General features: G+C 45.2%; 1 protein-coding gene across 1 annotated transcript in view; it reads left to right on the top strand.

Annotated features, from left to right (window-relative positions):
- The window catches only part of rtn4rl1b (reticulon 4 receptor-like 1b), a 257,769-nt gene extending 234,604 nt beyond the window's left edge, over positions 1-23,165 (top strand). Inside the window, exons 2-3 of the mRNA XM_028806648.2 lie at positions 17,192-17,649; positions 21,844-23,165. Coding sequence (XP_028662481.1) covers positions 17,192-17,649; positions 21,844-22,821 — 1,436 coding nt within the window. The 3' untranslated portion in view covers positions 22,822-23,165. The remainder of the gene's footprint in view (positions 1-17,191; positions 17,650-21,843) is intronic.
- The last annotated feature ends 570 nt before the right edge of the window (positions 23,166-23,735 follow it).

Below are 23,735 nucleotides of genomic sequence, written 5' to 3'. Positions count from 1 at the left end.
CACCTCCGAGGTCTGTCGAGATCAGTCTCCAATTTGAAAAGAAGCCAGCAGCTTAGACAAAACAGAATCCATTTTGCATAAATTGAAGCATAGAGTCTCCTGGCTTCAATTTACATGAAATTGATTCTGTCTGTGCATTAGCCTCTCTAATAATAACACTGCAGGCTGGAGTCCAACACCATGGTAATAAACAGGGCGGCCCTTGTAATAAACTTGTAGTCCAACATTATGATGACAGACAAACTGGATCAGACTCACGAGTGTTGAAGATGCTAAGTTTTGCAGGCATCAGAGTGCCAGGAGATGTAGCATCTCACCATCTATGACAGGATCCAACTGGAGGCCTGTTTGCTCAAAGTGGTCCTTTGTCAAAGGATCAGCCTTTTGAAACTCGAGAGGATCAAATCAGATAATACTGAAGTTACAGTTAGGCACCAACGTCAGGGTCTGTATTAAAATATCTCATTGGTACCCCCCAGTGCATAGGAGAACATTTCATTTACAGGATATCCCAGCAGCCATACCATTAGCTACAGCTAAGTATGCTCAGGCCTGGTCGGTATTTGAATGGGAAACCAACCAGGAAAGCTTGGGTTGCTGCTGGAAGAGATGTTGGTGAGGCCAAAGGGGGTGCTTACCCTGTGGTTTGAATGTGAAGCCCAGTACCCCAGTTCTGTGACGGGGACAATGAGCTGTAAAAATGGTGCAGTTATTCGATTTAGATGTAAAATCCTTCTCAAAGACATGCCTTGGCTAAATTGCCCATCATAGCCTCATCCATTTTGATTGGCTAAGTAACTATCCCCCGCCCTCACTTCACCACCTAGTAGCAAAAGTGTGGTAAGCATACTGGCACAAGAATGGCTGCCATTGCATCATCCAGGTGATGGAGGTTGAAGTCGCTCCCCATTGACTAAGTAAAATATCTAGAATAGCAATATATAAATGTAACTATCTATCTATCTGTTGTGTATATTCACTACTAGCCGTGCCCCGCGGCTCCGCCCGTGTAGTAATGAAACAGGACAGTGAGGAGGGCCCTGCCTGGCTCCCTACTCCTAATGTTACGCTTCCTCCTCTACTCGGCCCACAGCCTCTGTCTCAGATTAGTGCGAATATATCGTTCCTTCAAGCAAACTATGATTCTTAACGTGATGAGAGAAGTCGCAAAATCAACCGGAATGTTCAAGCAAATTATAGAAAGAAAAAAAACTATCTAAATCCGTTAAGTAGTTCTCTTGTTCGCTAGCTAAGCGGATGCAAGATACACCCCGAGGCGGGCGCGTGAGTGAGGAGGGCCCCGCTCCCCACTGCGTCTCTCTTGGATTTGCGTAAAGAAATCGGTACCGTAAGTGAACTATGATACATAGTGCAATGAGAGAAGTCGCAAAATCAACCGTAATGTTCAAGCAAATTATAATAAAAAAACCCGATCTAAATCCGTTAAGTAGTTCTCTCGTGAAAAGCACACAGACAGACGTTGGATTTTATATATATAGAACGTTCCTCTACAAATACCTAAAACTTAACTTGAAAACCAGCTGTTAAGTAATCCTACTGTTATTTTATGCAAACCCCATGGGTAGTGTGAGGGAAAAAAAGTTCTTGAAACTGCCTGCCTGTGAAACTAGGACATCCTGACTGTACTGTACCAGCCTATTTAAATTAGAAGATCAGATCGTACATTTTAACTTTATATTTTATTCTCTGATAACAGTTTACTTATAAGAAGTCTATTTCTATTGCCCCAGATATTTACTCACGACTTTTAATGATGAACTATTTTGGGACCTTTGGATGGTTCTTAATGGCAGGAAGATGTTAAAGGAATGTACCATTTATCTGTGTGCTGATTGGTGTAAATGAAAGTATATTTAAATGTGTTATGTAAATGACCCTACAGTAAAGGATAAGGCACTGCTCTGTTAGTTTCATTCGGTCTTGCTGCTCACCCATGTAAATAAAAGACATCCATCTTGGCTTGTGTTTGCAATGGAGACTCACGACTTTTCTTTATTGGCTGAACATTTTCCACAACAGTAGGCACTGTTTTAAAATCCAAAATGAAGCTTCAGTCTTTGTGTTAATACCAACCACCAACGACATGCCTACGCTAATCACACCTAAACTAAAAAAAAAAAACACAAATCACCTGTCTAGGAGTCACCCGGGCAATTATTGGAATAAATTTAGCAGTTGCTGTCCTACAAACGAGTACCTGAATGGAATCAAACCTGATTAATGGATCGCATCAGGAAAAATATTTAAAAAAAAAAAAACAAAAACAGAGAAGTAAATCGACGGTCCACTTTATGCGTCAGATCCCACTTCTTGAATTGTTTTAAGGTAATGAGCTAATGTATCGATTTATAAAACCGCGAATACCTGTGGTTAGAAAAGATAATCAAGGCCAGCACAGTATGAGCATTTCATTGACATATTCATTTATTTATTTTACACTTGAAATGTTTGATCACTCCCTCTCTTCTTTTAAACATTTCTTTCCCATGAACTCCAGCACAGTTTATATAGTAAGGCCCTGTAAAGAATGAACGAGTACGTTTGGTGGTAGAGACGGCCTTTTTAATTAAACGGGCCAAATGTTTTTGCATTGTTTTTGATAGGGAACTATTAGTTTTCCCAGCTGGTGGCAAAACAGAGAAATTATTTGCAAAGCCCAGCATGTTATCCAGAGTTGGCAACAAGCTGAGCCTGGGGGTCTGATACTGTCTCCGCTCTGAGTGCGCCTCAGCAGCCTGCCTGGGTGAGTTGCAGGCTTTTGCCAAGTTCTCCATAGCTATTTTCAGCTTTTGTGCATCTGTTAAACGTGCACTATTGGGCTGGGGTGGGGTGTGCACTTTGCCGTGATTGCAGATTTGCATAGCCATTATGCATGCTGGCATAGGAAGCATATCGCTGTAAAGTTTGGCATTTGATCATTTTGTAGAGCTCGGTTTCAGCTGCATCTTGTAAGCAGGGGGCCTTCATCTGGATGAGCTGTGTAGGGCTGCCAACTTCTGGTTGGCCATGGAATGAGGGTGAAAGAACACATAAGGAACAAACAAACAAACCAAGCCTAGATTAATTTGGTTTTATTTATTAGAGAACTATAAATAAGACTGTGGAGATTGGTAAGCGATTAGGCCAAGCGTCATCACTGATTATGATCTGGAGTTTGTCTTCTCAAAGGCAGAAAGACAGATACATAGTGATGGTATAAAGAAAGTCGGGTGGATGGATTGATAGACAGGTAGATACTGTAGAGAGAGATATGAAAGGCACTATACAAATCCAGTAGTAATCTCTCAACAGTTTGAAGATAAATAATAATGGTGGCACTGAGTGGACAGCTTTGGTGCCCCAAGCACGTTTCTTCTTCCCTAGTTTTCTCCTTGTCTGACTCCCCAGACAGTCTGAGACTCTGAGTAAGACCTCTACGAGAGAAACTTCATTAAAACCATTAATTCCTTGCGTTTGTTATAATTTAAGTGAGTCATTGTCTCTTCCTTGTCAACAAGGGCGGAGTGGTGGCTCTGAGGCTTGGGATTTGCACTGGTAATCGGAAGGTTGCCGGTTAGAATCCCGTAAACGGCAAAAGGGACTCTGCTCTGTTGGGCCCTTGAGCAAGGCCCTTAACCTGCAATTGCTCCGTCCTGGGTATGACGTTAATCTGCATCCAGCCCTGCATGTAGGCCCTCCAACCTACAGGGAATAACCTGGGGGTTGATGGCGGAATTGGCACTACAGCCACCATAAAAACCCTCTCATTGGTTCCATTCCATCTGAACTTGTGTGGTGCTGAGGTGTCACCTGTTGCATGGCTGCACTCAGGTCCTAATCTGGGATCCTGAGTGGGTTTGTCATGTGGTGGGTACGGCAATGCGCTGTATCAGTGCGTGCTCCTAAACTCTCTTGTCAACAGGAGATACTGAGATTACAGGTGGTCTCTTGACATCCAGGAGCGTGATGCCAGGGTTCATTCCTGCACCAATTCAATTCTGGGCTTATTGATAAGGTTTGGCTCAAGTAACCCACTCAATGCTCATTCACACCTGAAGCCACACCTCCTCAGAGTGCTGTTGCCAGGCAACGCCAACCACACCACACTATGAAAGTGCAGGTCAGTGTCACACTACCAGTTGCCTTCCAGGAGCCTCTTGAACCCATTGATAACGTACCCAAGGCATGAGCCAGCAGACGAGGACCCAACACACGTAGTAAGGGGCAGGTGCAAAAGTGCCTTGGTGCTTTTATTAAAACCATCAAAATCAAAACAGTGTCCAAAGTGTCATATCTTCATCGGTCAACAGATAGATACTCCAATAGAACAGTGAAAAGGTAGGAGTTTAAAAGCAAGACTTAAAATGAGAATAAAAAGCAACAGTGGCCTTTCCATCCATAGACAAGCCCAGCACTAACTCCCTCTATGTCTCCGCAGCTCACCCATTGCTCGCTCAGCTAGTGGGGACTTCAGTAGTCCTCACCAATCTGACCCCCGTCTGTCGGGGTCAGTTGTCCTCTCATCTTCCTTACCGCTCCCTCGAGAGGACGCCACCTTAATCGCACCCACTCCACTATGACTATTCAGTGGGGACGACCCGCCCCTAGAGCACCAATCCTTTGCTCCTTTCCACCTGAGCTGGCTGCCCACTCCACCCAAATGCTATTCTCACTGCTCTGCTTCTATTCTTTTTTGTCCCCCTTCTGTCCCGTGCAGGCTCTTCTTATACCAGTATTCCTAAAGGGGCATGGGTGCGAATGTGCCACTCCCTCCAAGGAATTAATGAGGCACCTGCCTGAGGCTCACGTCGGACCCTCATCTGTCCTCGGAGTGAAGAGCCTGCACTCTTACGAAGCACGATTATTTATTTAAAATCCGTATAGTGCCACAGATCACTTCTCACACACACCAACATGAAGAAGCATCATGTTATTTGGTCGCATTACCAAGCAGGTTCTCGCCATTCTCAGACATTTAATAATTCTGACCCCGTCTCTGTCTCTCTGCTTTGTCTCCTTTCCCTCACTTTTGCCCTCCATCTTTACCTTGTCCTCCTCCTGCTGCTTCTGCTGGTTCTGCCTGACTAACATTCAGACCTTTTCCCCTGCTCTTTGTGTGTGTGTGTGTGTGTGGTTAATAATGTCCACCCTACTAAGTGACCCTGTTCCCTCCATGTTGTCCAGCTGCCCGTCTCATGTTGTAGAATTTGAGATTCTTGTTTCCTTCATCCTGACTTGAGATGAGTGAAGACCTGCCTCCGGGTGGTCACTCTGACATGGTCCGCTCTCACTACTCATGATCTCCTGGGCTACTCTGTGGCTTGCCAGACAGTGGCCTAGATGGCAGCCTCTCAATGGGTTGTATACAAAGCCAAAGGCAAAACTAATGATCCTGTCAGCCAACTTAAAAAAATAAAAATAAAAAATCTTTGGCTTTCCTGGAGAAACGTAAACCCCAGCAGTAATTTATTTCAGCAGAATGTTTCTCCTGTCTTGAACAAGGGCTTCTTAAGTTCATGGTCCGCTGCCGGCTGGTAAACGCACAAGTCTTGCCTCTTTTGTTGATTTTGAATAATTACTTAGAAACAAAAAAGGCCACTTTTCACTTGCCATGAAGGAATTCTTGTTTGACTGGTTGGAGTTATGGACCCCTTTGACAATTCGCACTCGCTTGACTGCAGGGTTTCCTTTGTGCGTCGCAGTTATTTTGAAGGAGGCAGGTCATGGATTTTATTATGTAGGGGTCAGATCTCTGCTCTCATGTTGCCTATACCCACAACTGCCTGGAACAGCTTGGCATTGGTGTCCTAGGGTGAGTTTGAGGGACACGGTGAAATCTTTCAAACTAAAAACATTATATTGAACTATTTCATTTTCAAAAGCTTTTTCCCACCTTGAGTTTGTACCTCTCTGTTCGAAGAGAAGGGCTGCTGCTTCATCTGGCACCTCTGACGCGCTATGTGGCCCAGAGTGAGTCGCTCAGCTTACTGTCCTCATGTCCCAGTTGTGGATAAAGTTTGGCACAAGTGAAGTCTGATAAATGACACTAATAATACTAATATGGAAACCAACAGAAACTGGCGGATGTTCATGGAGAGAACTGAATGAATTTGACTGTGATTAATTTTAACAAATATTAAAGGAATATGAACTGAAAATCAGTTGTTGGTTGTCTTTGGCCAGAAGATCAGCAGACCTCCAGTTTCAGTGACCTGCGCCAATGGGCTCTGTCCAATTGCTGACCTGAAGCGCTGAGATCGGAAATCACGGTTCCTCCAGCTCCCTGATCTGCTCCACGTGCCGACTCCTAAAGGATGGCACAGGCGATTTACAAAAGAAATAATGGAGCAATTAAGAGCGGCCTGATTAATTAACCCGCTAATTGGCCTGTGACAGCCGCTAATGGACGGTGTAGGTGATGTTTCAAAATGAGCAATACAGCTGAGACAGCAATCCATTTGACAGTTTAAACAAGGAGTAAAGCAATCAGCAGTCTGAAACATGCAAGGAAATAAACCCAATGGCCGCGTGTGCAGGCTGACCCAAATGACCACATAATGGGGCGCACACCACATGCACTTCAGAACTGGAAATCCACCTGAAGCTAAACATGTTCAGGCCCGGGCCAGTACTTGGAAAGGCTTGGTTTGCTGCAGGATGAGGTGTTGGTGAGGCCAGCAGAGGGCACTTACCCCAAAGTCTGAACATGGATCTCAATGCCCCAGTGCAGTGACGGGAATACTGTGCTGTGAAAAATGGTGCCATCCTTTGTAGTCATTAAAGATCCTGGGCATTCTTTGTAAAGAGTTACATGTGCTAAATCACCCACCTCAGCCTAGTCATTCTAGCCCCCTAATCGTCCCCATCCCATCGTCTCTCACCCCTTCACCACCTAACAGCTAATGTGTGGTAAGTGTACAGGTGCAAAATGGCTGCCATCGGGCTGCTACACATTGGCGGTGGTTGAAGTGGCTCCTCACTTACTATGAAAAGCACTTCAAGTAGTGAGAAAAGTGCTATGTAAATGTAAAGAATTATTATTAATTATTATTGCACTCACTGTATATACTCGCAGATAAGTTCTCCTGCAGATAAGTTGGGACTTGATTTTATCGTATAATTTCTGGTATTTTATAATGTCAGTCGTATAAGTCGAATGCAGAAAGCTCACGCTATTGGTCCAAGAGATTAATGCCCACCTGAGAGAGTAACCACGGAGCACACTGCTCTTTTTTTTAATGTTTTGTGCCTACGTGACCACACTGTAATACCCAAACTATTCTGAAGCGACGTTTGCACTGATTTGTGTTTTCTGTATCTCACACCCTCATACACCTTTATCATAAGAGCATCCCTTATCTACGATGGAGCGTTCGATCAGAAGAAAATATGAAGCTGGTTTTAAATTAAAAGTCATTAAAGTGGCGAAAGAAATTGGTAACTGTGCTGCTGCAACAAAATTCGATGCGTCTGAGAAACTGATGTGAGATTGGAGAAGGCAAGATGTAAAAAAAACAAAAATTAAGTGTCATATTTTTGAATGGGCATATAAGTCGGAGTCTGATTTTATGATCGATTTTTCTGGTTTCAAGACCCAACTTATACGTGAGTATATACGGTACTGCAATTTGCTTGAAAACACTGACTGTCGCCACATAATGAATGAAACAAACCTTCATATGGGTGCTGTGTTATCGTGATATTTCCCTCTGCTTACCCTTTACCTGTTTCTCAAGGGTAAGTGTTCTCGTCAAGTTCGTTATCGGGTTTGTCTACTGTTGCACTTTAAGATGAACACACACATACATAGCTATACGCATGCACACAGACCCTAACCACAACAGATGCCCCATGAATGACACACACACGCTGATTAACCTCTAGCACTTTAAACCACACAAGGGCTTTAGGAATAAGACAGCCTGTCACTCAGCACTTCAAGAGACTTACTTATTATCGGCACGAACAACATACGATGTTTTAGTGATATCTCAGACCTAAATATTACTTTTGGTCTACAAGAATATACATTTAAACATACAAAGACTCAGCACTCTTGACTATAGGCCATTTATCAGCCAAGAATACTTTCTTTTTGTACTGTTCCAACTATTGAGTGGCGCTTCTCACTCTCAGCCTTATAAACCTCGCAGCACAGAAGTAATGGAAAAAAATCTGGCTACACCAGGTGCTCAAAGAAATCTAATTTATTAATTCAATCACTCTAGACATTAAGACAAAGCATAGAAAGTTAAAAGCAGCATGGTATTTATTACAAGAAGAATAATAATACCACTGGAACAAAGAATAGTAGAAAATAAGTACTGATAGGAAAGTCTGAATATATATAGTCTTTAGAAAAAGCTTATGAAAAAAGGTAGAGATGACAAGGATGAATGTCCCAGGGAGGTGTTTGATTTCGCAATCGATGTTCATGACACTTTTCTGACGACCAGTGCCATCTTCGTCCGTTCTTCTTCTCTCCTTTCTTACGTCCTTACTTTCTTCTTCTCTGACGTTGCTTTCAAAATGAGGCATATTTATTATGAAATGTCATGCCGTGGTTTCACAACAAATGCACCTGATTGGTTGGCTGTCAATATAATTGATGAATTTTGCTCAAACTCTTTCCCAGATAATAAAGTTTTTTGATGTTGCCTCATGTCCATCTTTCCCAGGCTGTAAACCAAATTATTGTCCCAGATGTCCATATCAATAGCCTGAGGTGTCAGCTTAGCCTTCCTTTCCCAGGCTGTAATACCAAATTAGCACTAAACTGTGAACAACTGTTATAAAAGTGAGGTGTAAGGGAAGAGGATATGCTTTGATTTGTCTTAGTTCATCTGTTGTCTTGTCTCGAGCAAAATATAATGGAAAATTAAACCAAAATGTACAGATTTTATACACCATAACAGGTGCCCCTGCTTTTGAGTTGTGTGTCGTGGTGGCGCAGTGGTTAGTGTGGCTGCCACACAGCAACAATCTGAAGCAAGTCGCTGCCTGTGGGGAGTGTTTACTTGTGTGTGTGGAAGTTTGTGTCCTTTGGTTTTCTTCCCATGTGCCCAAAGAGGTGCACGTTAGTTTACCTGATACCTGTAAATCAGCCCTGGGCACTTTAACATGAGTGTGCTGAGCATGCAGACTGGATTGATTTCATCAATTATGGACCCAAGGGACTTGGAAATAGCAACAACAGGAGAAAGGCAGGAGCCCAGCATGGACTGGATGCCAAAAGTAGGTTTGGAAATTACAAGCACACACGCCCTCATGCTGTGCCAATTTGGAAACAGCAAGTGACTTGAAAGTAACAGAGAACTCTTGAAGGAGACCCCTGTGTACCCTCTGCTACTATTAGATGTGAACCATCTGTCCACTTTATAAACCCACTTATCTGGAGCAGGGTAGCTTGTCCCAGTAAGCATTGAGCACAAATCAGGAACAATCTCTGGACAGGACGCCATCCCATCACAAAGTGAACACACACACACACATCAGTGGCCAGTGTAGCACTGCCAACCACCTAACCTGCATGTCTAACCTAATCTGATAAATCTGGCAATCTGTGGCACCCTCTGTGTTGTGCGCTGTAACGCTGCTCTGGAGATTCATTTTATATTATTTTTTATGCTATAAACCAATTATCTGTGAGCCAATTCTTTGATTAGTGTGACTTCTAACGCAGTTTAGTCTTTGTTTATGTCATCGATCTGTAGATGTGTGTGGTAACTGTATGGGTGCGCTTTCTCCATAGTTGCGTCAATTTGAGTTATTGATTAGGTGAAGCGACTCAGAATATTACAGGCACATACATACCTGCCATCTGTTCAGAACGTACAGTGTGTACTTGTAACACACACTGCTTTAGAAAGGCAAACAGAATTACTGTTAGTTTTTAATCAAAAGTTTTTTAAAAGTTATGTTAATACAAAATAGTGCAAATTGAACCATTAAAAACTTTGCTAAGTAAGAACCCCCACCCCACAACACTGTGCAGCCAAAACCAAGTGAGCCAGAGTGAAAGTCACAACTGTACGACATATTAAAATAAACAGAACACCGACACATATCAGCCACAACATATAAACCCCCTGCCTAATAGTGTGTAGGACCACCTCGTGCCACCAAAACAGCTTAAACCCATCAAAGCATGGGCTCCACAAAACCTCTGGAGATGTCCTATAGTATCTGCATCAAGGCGTTACCAGCAGACCCTTTAAGTCCGGTATATTGCGAAGTGGGGTCTCCATGGATCGGACTTGTTTTTCCAGCTCATCTCACAGATGCTCGATTAGATTGAGATCTGGGGAATTAGGAAGCCAAATCAACACCTTGAACTCTTTGTCATGTTCCTCAATCCATTCCTGAACAATTCTTTGCAGTTATCCTGCTGGAACAGGCCGCTGCCATCAGGGAATAAAATGGCCATGAAGGGGTGTACATGATCAGCAGCAGTCTTTAGGTAGGTGGTACTTGAATGCCAGGACCCAGGGTTTCTGCCCAGAGTATCATATTGCCTCCGTCAGCTTGCCTTCTTCCCATAGTGCATTCTGATAAATGACACACCCACACTGGGCTACATATGAGATCACATCAGACCAGGCCAACTTCTTCTATTGCTCCATGGACCAGGGGTGAGGCTCACTTGCCCATTGTAGGGACTGGTTGACTGGGGTCAGCAGGGGCACTCTGACCAGTCTTCATCTACACGGCTCCATATGCACTGTTGTTCTGACACCCTTCTCTCATGGCCAGTATTAAGTTTTCCAGTAATTTGTCCTACAGTAGCTCTTCTGTGGAATCGGACTAGACGTGCTAGCCTTTACTCCCCACACACATCAATGAGCCATGGACGCCCATGACCCTGTCACCAGTTCGCTTTTGATACTGTAGGAACTACACACTGCATAATGAGAACACCCCACAAGACCTTCCATTTTGGAGATGCTCTGACCCCGTCCTCACAATTTGGACCTTGTTGAAGTCACTCAGATGTTTATCCTTCCAACACATCATCTTGAAGAACTGACTGTTCACGCGCTACCTTGTACATCCCACCCCATGACAGGTGCCACGGTAATAACATAATCGATGTTACTCACTTAACCTGTCTGTGATTTTAATGTTGGACTGACTGGTGTATATAGATGACAATTCATGGCTCCCACCCATGTACCTTCATCTAAGTCACACTTGGAACCAACAGTTTGAAATGCTAGAGCTGTTGCACTGCTAATTCTTAATGTAAGTAGCATGAGGGTGAAAAGGAGGTTTTGAAAAAATGGAGGCAAATGGAATTAGAGGACCTCCAAAAACAGGTGTAGGCTAACTTTGAGGCACTCGTACCTGCAGAGAGTGGTCTTTGTTGGAAAGGGAAACAGCACAGAATAGTTGAGGAGGAAAGGGGTCTTTGCAGGAGAGGATAAAAGAAAGTCATTGAGATACCAAATGGTTGAGGCGTGGAGACATTCCTAAAACCTAGAGAATCAGAAGAGCAAAGAAAGCAGAGGGAGTCATCAGAAAGGCCTAAAATGAAACATTTACACGATGGTCAGGCACAAGCAATGCTCAGATGTGCAGTTGGTGTGATCATGGCAGGAGGTTTTAGATGCAGAAGTGATGTTCTTGAAAATCAGGTCCAAGGCAAGAGGAGTAAGCAATGGAAGCAAGGCCAGCACCACCGTTAAGGCGAATCAAGCATTCGCTTGGGGCGCAGATCATAAGAGAGGGATAAACCCAGCCACATGGATTAGCTGTTGGCACACTATTAAGCTTGGCACTGGCACTGAATGGAAGACCACATTCCCAAACTGACTGAATAGGTAAAGGCTTACAGGTAGGTTGTGTGTATGTTGCAGAAACAGGTTTCGTTGTACAGGACAAAGAAAGAGAAGGATGAAAGAGGGTGAGGAGAAAGAGAAGAAGACAGAGAGGTACCAGAAAGACCTGGCAACAGTTTGAGTGGGACAGAAGGAAAAAAGATGAGGAGGATGAAATATAAAATATACAGTAGACCTTGGCAGTGGGAATGTTCTGAGCCCCAAGTCATGAAAACTGTCACCAAGGGTAACAACGCCATGATTCACCTAATACAGAGACCAGGGTTATGGGGGAGTGGGCTTGGGTAGGACCCAAGTATTTCTCTACCTTACACCACACTGAGATTAGTAGGCCTAATGTAAGGGATCACTGCCTTAGTCTCAAGGAGGTAAAGGGAAGAAGTGACAGGGATCAGACAAGGACCTCGGCCATCGTACACAGACACAGTTCTAACTCCTCCATTGTGGCAGAAGGTTCAGGGCTATCGACACTCGCACCACAAGAGATTCAGGAACAGTTTTTAATCCACAGGTCATCCTCTGGCTACTCAACAGTCACTCACATGGATGGTTGCTGGAGTGTTTATTTCTTGCATGTGTTGTTTAAGTTGTATTTAATTTGTGGTTTGGTATTCACTGTCTGTTGTTTGCATTATGGCAGTAGTCTGTGGGGGACACACAGGTAAGAATCTTATTGTATACATGACAACAAATGTGAATTGTCTTTATAATATATATATGAGCTGGCACCATGGTTAGCAAGTGACCGGTGTGACAGATGGACAGAGCCTTTACTGGCTGGGTGGAAGGACTGAGGGAAAGATCATATTTAGGACATTATCTCCCCCAAGACATTAGAGGGCAGCCCCCCTGGATTGTTACAGCACCACGCATCCCTGCAGGGCATGCTGGGAGTTGTAGTTTGGAGCAGCCCTGTTGGTCCCAGCTGGGTGGAAGGACCGAGGGAGAGACCGTATATATAACATTATCTCTCCTGAGACATTAGAGGATAGCCCCCCCTGGATTGCTACAGCACCACGGTTCCCTGCCGGGCATGCTGGGAGTTGTAGTTTGGAGCAGCCCTATTGGTCCTGGCTGGGTGGAAGAACCAAGGGAGAGACTGTATTTAGGAAATCATCTCCTCCGAGACATTAGAGGGCAGCCCCCCTGGATTGTTACAGCACCACGCATCCCTGCCGGGCATGCTGGGAGTTGTAGTTTGGAGCAGCCCTATTGGTCCCGGCTGGGTGGAAGAACCAAGGGAGAGACCATATTTAGGAAATCATCTCCTCCGAGATATTTGAGGGCAGCCTCCCTGGATTGGATCCCTGCAGGGAAAGCTAGGAGTTGTAGTTTGGAGCAAACCCCTGTTAGGCTCCAGGGGGTGCTGCTGGTGCAGTTGACATCTCAGAGGAACCACTTCCGCCACACCCGGAAGTGCAGTTGGAAGAAGGTCTAGAAACACCTGAAGCACTTCCAGGTGCACTATAAAAGGAGCCACCTTACCACCAGTCGAGGAGCCAGAGTCAGGAGGAGGTGGACGAAGCTTGCAAGGAGGAGTGGAGGTGACAGAGGAAGAGAGAGAAAGAAAGAAGGAAGAAAGGACTGTGACATATTAGTTAGTGCTTGTATACTGTGTTGTGAAGTGGGGAGCAAGAGAAAGACGCTTCCCCACTTGAATAAAACGCGTGCTGTGTTGAACTTGTGTCTCAGCCTGTCTGTGTTGGGGTTTGGGGAGCGGTACGCCCCCTGGTGGACCACACTGGGAATAAGATACTGGCCTGGCCACCATCTCTGCACAGCCTGTATGGTCTCCCAGTGTTGGCCCAAGATGAGGTGTGTGTACACGTGTGCTGTCCAGTGGACTGGTGTGCTGTCCAGAGTGGGAACACTGACTTCAGAAAATGGAAGAATGGTACAAATTTCAAATAACATATAGAGAGCATGCATCGTTTGGAAAAGCAATGAAAGGAAAACTGAAAGCTGCAGGCAAGGAAACAACACCTGACAGAAATAGAAATCCTGTTTGCCATACCTGTGTACCTGTGTGCGTTTTCTTTGCTTGCGGCAGCGTAGACAAGATTTCAAGGTCCTGAACTGTAATGCCCCCCACCCACCTGTATACCGCCAGTGCTCCCAGCATCGAAATCCAGTAGTGATATGACTGTGGATAAGAGCATCAGCTGAATAAATAAGTAAAGAGGCCATATATAATGAGATGAAAAGTATTCTGTGGGAAAAAATGCTAAGCGAAAACTGTCAACCCAGCCAGGGTCTGCAGCCCTGTGCTTAGGGGGAATTGCGTGCCCGCTGCCACAGTTTGTAAACACAAGATGAAGGGCCGATGGGCAGAAGGATGGCTTGAGTCGTCATGTGTTATGGCCTTTTTTTGCTTCCCTAAATGCATGCCGTGAACATTGAGTGAGCTGCTTAATTCTGGATGTGTTGTTTCGTCCAAAGTGGCAGGAGTGTTATCTTAATAGAGAGCCCTTAAATTATTTTAATGTCTTTTCCTCTTGTGTCCTCTTGGTTGTCTGACATATTATTCTGTGCTCTTTGTTTTCTTCTATGTGTTTGAGTGCCAATATGCCTCTGTCGTTGAATGCTAGCAAAGCCAAGATGCCCAGTCATTCCAACTCCGCCATAGGCACCTTTTAATGTGAATGGACCAGTTTGATTAATTCAATCCATTTGTTCATTTTGAAAATTCTCTTAGTCTAATAGAGGCGCAGGGTGGTGCTCACAGTGAGGAGATCAGGGCTCACGACTCGGACCTCCCTGTGTGGAGTTTGCATGTTCTCTCCGTGTCCACATGGGTTTCCCTCACAGTTTGGAGACATGCAAGGTAGGTAGATTGGTGATACTAAATTGGGCCTGACGTGTTCATCCTGTTCAGGGATTGTTCCTGCCTTTTGCCCTATGCTTGCTGGGATAGGCTCCAGCACCCCATGACCTTACTTCAGATTAAGCAGGCTTAGAAAATAGTATGCTATGGTATTAAGAGGAGCACAGACCCTCATTTATTCATTCACCTGGGCTGATTGACAGTTGTAAACGTGCAACTTTTAATTATGGGATGGGATATCTGGTCATCACCTGACCCATTCACAAAATTCACCAGGCATAAATGATCTAACAGCAGGTCTCTAGACTGTGGAATGAGGATACCCATCCATTTCTGGGCACCAAGCTAATTAACTTAAGAGACACTACATTTGACTATGGGATGGCACTACAGTTCATCACGTTCAGTCAGTCACTCATTCTTTCAAGCTGGAGTTATTTAGAGCCACCAATTAACAAACAACATTGGGCCATCACGTGATACGCTCATAATTATTCTTCCATTCATTTACTCATTTATCCTATGCCAATTTAGCTTGGTTAGCCATTCCAAATGGGCCCTGCAATAAGACATTTCCAGCCTTGCACCCAGTACTTCCATGGTAAGCCTCATCCTTCCATGGCCCTGAATTGGATTAAGCAGGTTTGAAAATGTCATGTTATGTTTTGATTTGCTGCGGTGGGTTGGCACCCTGCCCAGGATTGTTTCCTGCCTTGTGCCCTGTGTTGGCTGGGATTGGCTCCAGCAGACCCCCGTGACCCTGTGTTCGGATTCAGCGGGTTGGAAAATGGTTGGATGGATGGATGTTTTGATTTGGGGTCACCAGTTAGCATAAAGGATTGACTTTTGATTTAGGGAGGTTGCATGTCAGACCATCACCGGGCACATTCACAAATACACCAAGCCCTTTAGCCTAAGAGGACATCTTTAGAATCTAGGATGGGGTGCTCAGCCATCACTAGGCAGGTTACTTAATGTAAAGGAACTATGGCTGACGTGGCACCCAAATTCACACTCATACACAAAACTAATGCATGCTGGGATAATTTAGAGCAGTCAGTTAACAAATCAGTGCATGTTTAGATAGTGGGATGGAGTACCAGTCCATACTTCCTTATTCATTCCTTTTGGTCACTTTAGAGTCACCAGTTCCTCCAACAGCACATCTTTAGACAGCCCATCACTGACCACCACTACACATACACGGACAGGTAACGCCCCCAGCTTGCATTCCAATTGTGGGACAGGCCTCAAGGCCAACAGAGGTTGCCCTTTTCAGATACCCACACTCACTCCTACTGGGCCACTTGGATGTGCTTGTCTTGAGGATGGAGGAGACAACTAGGGAGGTGGCACAGAGACATTGGCAAAGCTGTACATAATGTGTCATTGCTTGGCACAGCTTCAAGAATACTTCAAAATTATTGAAAACAAAATTCAAATGGGTAAGGCTGAGGTTAGGGGGATATTCAAAAATACACAATATGAATAAATCTCAGTATGGTCCACTTCAGCTAAACTCATTGAGTCTGAAGATGTTTCTTGAAACAAATGCCTTTTCCTCTCACTTGGTAAATGGCAGGCCACACTGCCACTGCAAGTGGGGTGAGGTCAGACAGACAATCAAAAAGTTTCTGGCATAAGGGACAGAGAACTTAAATTAGTGGTGCCACCTAGAGGCACCTGGCTTTGCTTTGACCCACATCTGTAGCCATAGAACTGAAGGGGCTGACTTTGCAGCAGCCTGCCTCACTATGGCAGCCATGCATACCAATGATACCAATGATGGGGAAGGCCTGATATCCTTCTATCCCACAGTTCACCCCAACAGTGCTGCTCCAACCATATGAGTGCCCCCCACACACACCCCTCTTTCACTTTAGGGACTTTATCATGGGTATAAATGTGAGTTTGCAACAAACACTTGTGCTAATTGGCTACAAATCATTGCTGAGCGAGGCTGTGGGTTATGAGAAAGGCCAGCAGCCAAGTCTGTCACCCATGGGAAGAATCCAGCTGGCACTCCCACTAATGTCCATTAAGAAAGCCGTGGCGTTTTGAGACCATCGCAGGTTGTAATCAGATGGTGACTTGTGCCCAGAGGGGTACATTTAGAGAGCGTTGGTGCTCTGTGATCGTCATCTCTAACAAGCCCCGTATCTGCAACTATGCTAACGTGAAGCAGATGGCGAGCACACACATTGCTTCGGTGCAGAGAGCAGGATTGCAGCTCCTCCAAGGCTAAAACATACAGCAGAGCACCTTGGTGCCATCAAATGGCTGCTGTCTGAGATGCCAATGCCGAGGTGATGGCACAGGCTGCAGCGGCTCAGAGCTGATAGCAGAATTAGGAGGCAACCTGTGTGTAGAGACTCCACTTTGCTTTTCAAGGGTTAGTGTTGGGCAAGCAAGCGTGCCAACGTCACTTTTACAATTTTAGCTTTTGAAAATATAAAAACATTTTTACTGCTTTCATTTGTTTTATTTTCCCAGTTTGTTTACTTATTGAAGTCATCTCTTTTCTCCGCAGGGTACGGATTGGAGTTCTTCCTCATGCTTTGCGGCCTGGAGCTGCAACTTTCCTGGTCATGCCCTCGGCACTGTGTCTGCTACACCTCGCCCACCACAGTCAGCTGCCAGGCCCATAACTTCCTGACAGTTCCCGAGGGCATCCCGCCACACAGCGAGAGAATATTCCTACAGAACAACCGCATTGGCATGTTGCTGAGGGGCCACTTCAGCCCCCACACTGTGACGCTGTGGATCTACTCCAACAACATCACCTTCATCGACCCGGACACCTTCCAGGGCTTCACTCAGCTCGAGGAGCTCGACTTGGGGGATAACAAATACCTGAGGGCTCTGGCCGCAGAGACTTTCCATGGACTCTCCAAACTGCATGCCCTGCACTTGTACCGCTGTGGCCTGAGCTCCCTGCCTGATGGCATCTTCCAGGGTCTGCACAGCCTGCAGTATCTCTACTTACAGGTAAGACAATTAAAGGCATCAAGGCCTGGCTGAAGATAACAAAGCCATGCCAGCATGGAGGAGAGCAAGTGACATGCAGAAGTAACTTATTCATACCCTCTTGAGCTATGCCTTTGTGTGAGGTATGGCAGACACAGGGTCTCTTAGCTCACATAGTGGCGAAGCTGACACCCCGTAGTCTACTGTACTGCATTGTACGGCGTTGTCACCTTATGGATCCAGCATCCTCCTTTCAAATCCCACGCTTGCTCTGTGTCTCTGTGGAGCTGACCTGTTCTCTCTGTGTCTGCGTGGGCTTTCCTTTAAGTACTCCTGCTTTCTCCCACATGCATGCCAGGCCAAGTAGAGATTCCAAACTGACCCTAACAGAGTGTGTAATCTTCAGCTGGACTGGCACTCTGCTCAGGAATGGTTCCTGATAAACAACTCCAGTCAGCTACTGCAATCCTAAATTGATTAATCCTTCATGAGAATGGAGAGCATGGTGGCATAGCCTTTAGTAACTTAACCCCACTGCCTCACCCCTTCAAGCTCTCAGCCCAAATCTATGGCCTAGTCAGTCAGTCATTTTCTAACTCACTTAGTCCTAGATACATTCACAGAGGTCTGCTTGAGCCTATGCCAACAAGCATAGGGCACAAGGCAGGAACAAAGCCTGGACAGGGCACCAGTCCATCACACACATACTCACTCACACAGGCCAGTTTAGGATTGCCAGTTTGCCTAACCTGCATGTCTTAAGACTGGGGGAGGACACCCACACAGACATGGGAGAACATGCAAACTCCATGCAGGGAAGATGCAAACCCTGGTCTCCTTTTTTGCGAGTCGGGGGACACTGGCCCAGTGTCAGGTATTACAAACTTTGCACGGCCCCTCTGTGTCTGCATGGCCTTTTCTCTGAGTTCCACTTCATTTTCCTAAGACATGCACAGTATGTATGAGCAATGGTATGTGTGTCTGTGTGCCCTGTGCCTTGGTTGGTACCCCTTTGAGAGTTGGTTCCTGACCTGCATGCCGGTAATTGATGGGTAGATGTTATATTATTTCTTGCCATGAACTGGCACCATGCCCCGGGTTAGTTCCTCCTTTACTCTGAATGATGACAGCATCTGCAACCTCGAGGTGGATTAAACAGATCAAAAAATTGATGATTATAAGAACTTGCACTTGATTATGAATTATGAACACTGTAACCACAAGGGGCACCACTGAGCCCCAAACCACAGCCACAATGATGGCCAAACTCGGTTTTTATTCACCTCCAACACCTTCTTTACAAGAATACCAACCACAAAACACAAATTCACTCCTCCTTCCACCTCACGTGGAGTGTTGCCCGCTGCTTCCCAACTCTGACTCATTTAAGTGAGGCTCCAGCCTTTCTTTTAAATTTGACCCTCCAACTACTTCAGGTGTCATGCCCAGGTTGTCTGGAGCACTTCTGAGTTTTGTGAACATCTGGGCAGTCCCCCCACCAGCAGCATCCTCTAGAGGTGCCCAAAGGCCCTGACAGGGCTGCATTTCTGGACTTCAACTCACATGCCACCATGCGGGTGTCCTAATCAGGTTCAGCCCTGAAGAACACTGCTACCTGTCGTGTGGAAGAATTAACTGTTCCTAGTATGCCAGTTTGACCAGTCTATCCTTTATGAACTCCTGTTTGGGCAAGAATCCATCCTTTATCCCAGCCAGGATGTCTTTCCTTCCTCCATGGCACCTACAACACTTATGTACTGTACCGAGATATGCTTTACTTACAATAAAGTTCTCTGCCCACCAAGTTGGCGCTACCTAATTTTTTTGTCAATTTCCAGAACATAGCAGGTCACCATCTTTCAATTATGGCTAAGATGAAGGCTCTAGTCATAAAAGTTTGTTAGGAATCACATGACAGACAGACAGACAGACATTAGCATTTTATATATATAGCCTCACTTTGCTGCCCACCCAAGATGGGCTGAAATCTAATCAACAAAGACATCAAATGTTTGCAGTGTGCTATCTATTGGAATGTATTTTGTAATGCATGTGGTAATAAAATGCAATGCGTTTTTCATTCCAACAGATGGCACATCACAAACATTACCACTGTTTTTATGAATCCCATACTAAAGAGCATATAATGGAGACATAGCAACCGGACAGCCATCCAGATACACAGAAACACACACAGTCTCATGTCCTTTTATTAAGGCGGATTGTATTATTTTACATTCTGTAATAATAATAATACATTTGTGTGTACAGAACATTTCATACATACATGCACATTACAAGAAAATGACACTATTATCAATGACAATTATTTACCATTCTAATAAGGTCAAGCTTACTGATATGTGTGCCCAACACAATGGAATTCTTACTAATATGTCCCCTCAGAGCAGCTGACAAAAACACACTGCAAAATATAAATACAACTTGTAAACAGCATCCAACATCCGTAGAACACTTGTTCTTAAGATTGACAGTTCAGCAACCAGACAACTACTGTTCAGAAACTGACCCTGAATCTACTGGCGCAAGTGCCAATGTCCATGCAATTATAGTGTTCTTGTAATAATAGTAACAGCCCAAAATTGAAATCAAAAACTACTAACTAACAATATATTGATTTCTTTATTAAGTACTACATTATTGGCATACACACCCGCTAATTCCAAATAAGAGAACCAGGTGCCAAGCAGAAACAGTCCATCTTGTGGTGCCAGTTCACACACGCACACTCATACACAGACACACATACACGCACACACACACACACGCTCACACACACATGCATGCACAATCACACATGCACACACACGCGCACACACACATAAATACACACACACGTGTGCACAAATGCACACGTACACACACGTATACACACACATACTCACGCCCACATGAACACACATGCACACACATACATAAATGCACACACACACACATGCTCACGAACGCACACGCACACACACACACCTACACACACACACATACACTCACTCATGCCAGGTCTATTTGTAGTCAACAATCTGCTTCATCTGCACCTCTATGGGATGTTGGAGGAGACCAGGGTAACCAAATTACCAATTTATATTTTAATAAAGTATCTATCTATCTATCTATCTATCTATCTATCTATCTATCTATCTATCTATCTATCTATCTATCTATCTATCTATCTATCTATCTAAATGAAAGCCCCGTGGACAGGAGAAGAATTATTAAATTCAAGTCCAACATAGCAGAGATGAAGACCCCATGTTTATGTGGCGTGAGGGTACCCGGCACTGCCCATAGTGGGATAAAGTACATCTGTGATCACCAAATAAATTGCCCAGGAGGAAAGCATTTGCCCCCAAACCAACATTTCACAGACTTAACCCACCTTTCCATAGCTGGGCCAAATCCCAAAATGCCTCCTGTGACCCCTCACTAGTAAAGCGCTGGTGCCGTCATTGACTGAAGTTCTCCTAGGAAGAAAATTTTGGAATGAAGCCTGGTCTGTGGTGTTCTTATGTCCAAATGGGCAAAGTGTGGAATATTTGTACGTTTGCATACCACACGAGCACGCGTTCTGCTTTAAATATTAGATTAGATTGGATTAGATTTGTCCTTAGAATTGGTTGAAGGGAGACTCGCCATTAAAGTTTACTAAGGTGCCCATGTCTTTAATGCCCCCCCACCTTGTGAACGTGTGATCCACCAGCTGTAGTGTGTGACAGACCTGCAGCACTGTCACTGTCCTATAAGGGGCACTGTATCTCCCCCTTATAAACACCTTGCTTTTATGATTAATGGTCCTGTGAACAGCAAGGCCTCCTTCGTTATGTCTGTTGTTTGTTGTTCTCTGCGTTAAATGAATGAGACTTTTGACAGCTGTAATCTCGGTCCCCGAAGAGTATTTGCGTTTTATCTAACGGTCCAAATAGCTCGAGCTGCGTCTTTGCCCTGACCAGCATATCACAAGCAGCAGACTGCTGGAGGTTGGGCTGATTGTTTTCCTGCCTTTTATTTATGAGGAGCCATCGCCTAGGATCCTCACGCCTGAGACACAATGTGAACAAATATCAAGAATAATGGGTTATGGCCGTCCAGAGTTTTCAAGTTGAGCAGATCAGGGGCTGTCAGGTGTGCGTGCCTTTGGCTGTTAACACTTCCTTGGTCTCTGACTCAGTTTTCACGTTGTTTTCTTCTTCCTTTCAGGACAACCGGATTGAATCCCTTCAGGACAACCTCTTTGTGGACCTGGTGAATCTTAGCCACCTCTTCCTTCACGGCAACAAGCTGTGGAGCCTCCATCAGAACACATTCCGAGGTTTGTCTAATTTGGATCGACTCTTGCTCCATCAGAATCAGCTCCAGTGGGTTCACAGGTGGGCTTTCCACGACCTGAAGAAGTTGACCACCTTGTATCTGTTCAACAACTCCTTGACGCAGCTGTCCGGAGAGTGCTTAGCTCAGCTTCCCTCCTTGGAGTATCTGCGGCTCAATGGTAACCCTTGGGAGTGCAGCTGCAAGTCACATTCTCTGTGGGATTGGCTGCAGAGATTCCGAGGGTCCAGTTCGAGTGTCCTTTGTGAGTCACCCTCTGAGGTGAGGGGCAAAGACCTCAAGCAGCTAAGTAAAGACGAGTTCCCCAACTGCTCTGGTTCAGAGTCTCTGCATCAAATCAAAACAAGCACCTGGACCACCGCAGATAAGTCCTCCTTCAAGGAGGATCAGCACAGTCATCACCACAACAACCATCACCACCATCACCATGGGCAGCAGCAGCCACCAGGTGTCATTCCACCGCCAGCTGACAAAATGAGCCCCCCTTCTTCCGACAATATCCCCCCTTCGACCTCAGGAACTGGCCGTGTTGGGAGCCAAAGGCCTCATGGGTCTCGGAACTGCACCCGACAGCGAGCGCGAGGGCCCAAAAAGGGTCCCAATGAAGTTCATCCCATGGAGGAGATGGCAGACAAGGAGTATTCTCCTATGGAATTCCCTGGTGAGGACAAATTTGACCACACAGCCGAGCCACCTCGGAGAAAATCCAAGTGCACCCGGCGGCCCCCAGTCCGGCCCCCCAGTGGAGTACAACAGGCCACCAATGCGGGAAGTGTCCCCCACTCCACCTTTTCCTTAGTTAGTCGCATTGTGGCACTGTGGGTGGTGCTCGCTGTTATCATGCGCTGACCACTGGCTCACCAGAACTGCCAATCACAGCCTGAGCCCTGCACGCAGCACCAATGTGCCGGCAACTTTTTGATAAAACAGAACAACAACAACAACAACAATACTGATAAATATATTTAAATACATGCAAAATTACAGGAAGAAGAATACAAAAGAGCAGACAAAAGGACAAGAAAATGGAATCTGCAAGTGCAGGCGGGCCAATGCAGCGGGAATTTGCACTGCCACCATGTTCATTCTTCTTCAGCTAAAAGGACCAAAACGAGGCTGTCGGCCCCGTGCAGCCTTCTGGAATATGAAAGAGATCGGTGGAGGTGTGGTGTGGGGTTGATGGTGGTGTTTGTGTGGGGGGGGGGGGGGTTTTGGTGTTGGATGAGAAGGTGACGGGGACAGGGATGGGGGGAGGGGGTGGTGCTTGTGCCATGTCTTGCTTCATCTCCGTCCCGTCCTTTCCTGACGTCCCTCACTCAATAGGACTTTACCGATCCCCCCAAAAAGGAGCGAGCCAGTGTTGGGATTCCCGAATCTGCACATCATCGTTACCCAGTAGGTGTTGCTTGACCCTTTGGAGAGACTGACCACCTCTTTTTTTTTTTTTTAACCAATTGTTATGACTTCCAGAATGAGGAGGCCTTGTGAAAATCTAAATCTCCATCCCAAAAAGAGGAGTTATATTCTGAAGAACAGCTCATAGTCAAAAAAAATTTATCGATATCTTTTATATACATATTTAAATGATGTGGTTTTGTAATAAAAGACAACAAGTGGACAAACAAATATATTTGGTTGGGGGCCAGAAGAGATCAATGGGTGTATAATGGGGGAAATTGTTTTTCCCACCCCCCCCCCCCCACTTCTGATGAGTTTCATTAAAATCACATGCTGTTCCATTGGAAAGAGGGCTGCCGCTGATA

Source organism: Erpetoichthys calabaricus, chromosome 8 (assembly GCF_900747795.2).
Source record: "Erpetoichthys calabaricus chromosome 8, fErpCal1.3, whole genome shotgun sequence".
NCBI classification, from domain to species: Eukaryota; Metazoa; Chordata; class Cladistia; order Polypteriformes; family Polypteridae; genus Erpetoichthys; species Erpetoichthys calabaricus.
This window is presented reverse-complemented; position numbering and strand designations above follow the sequence as displayed.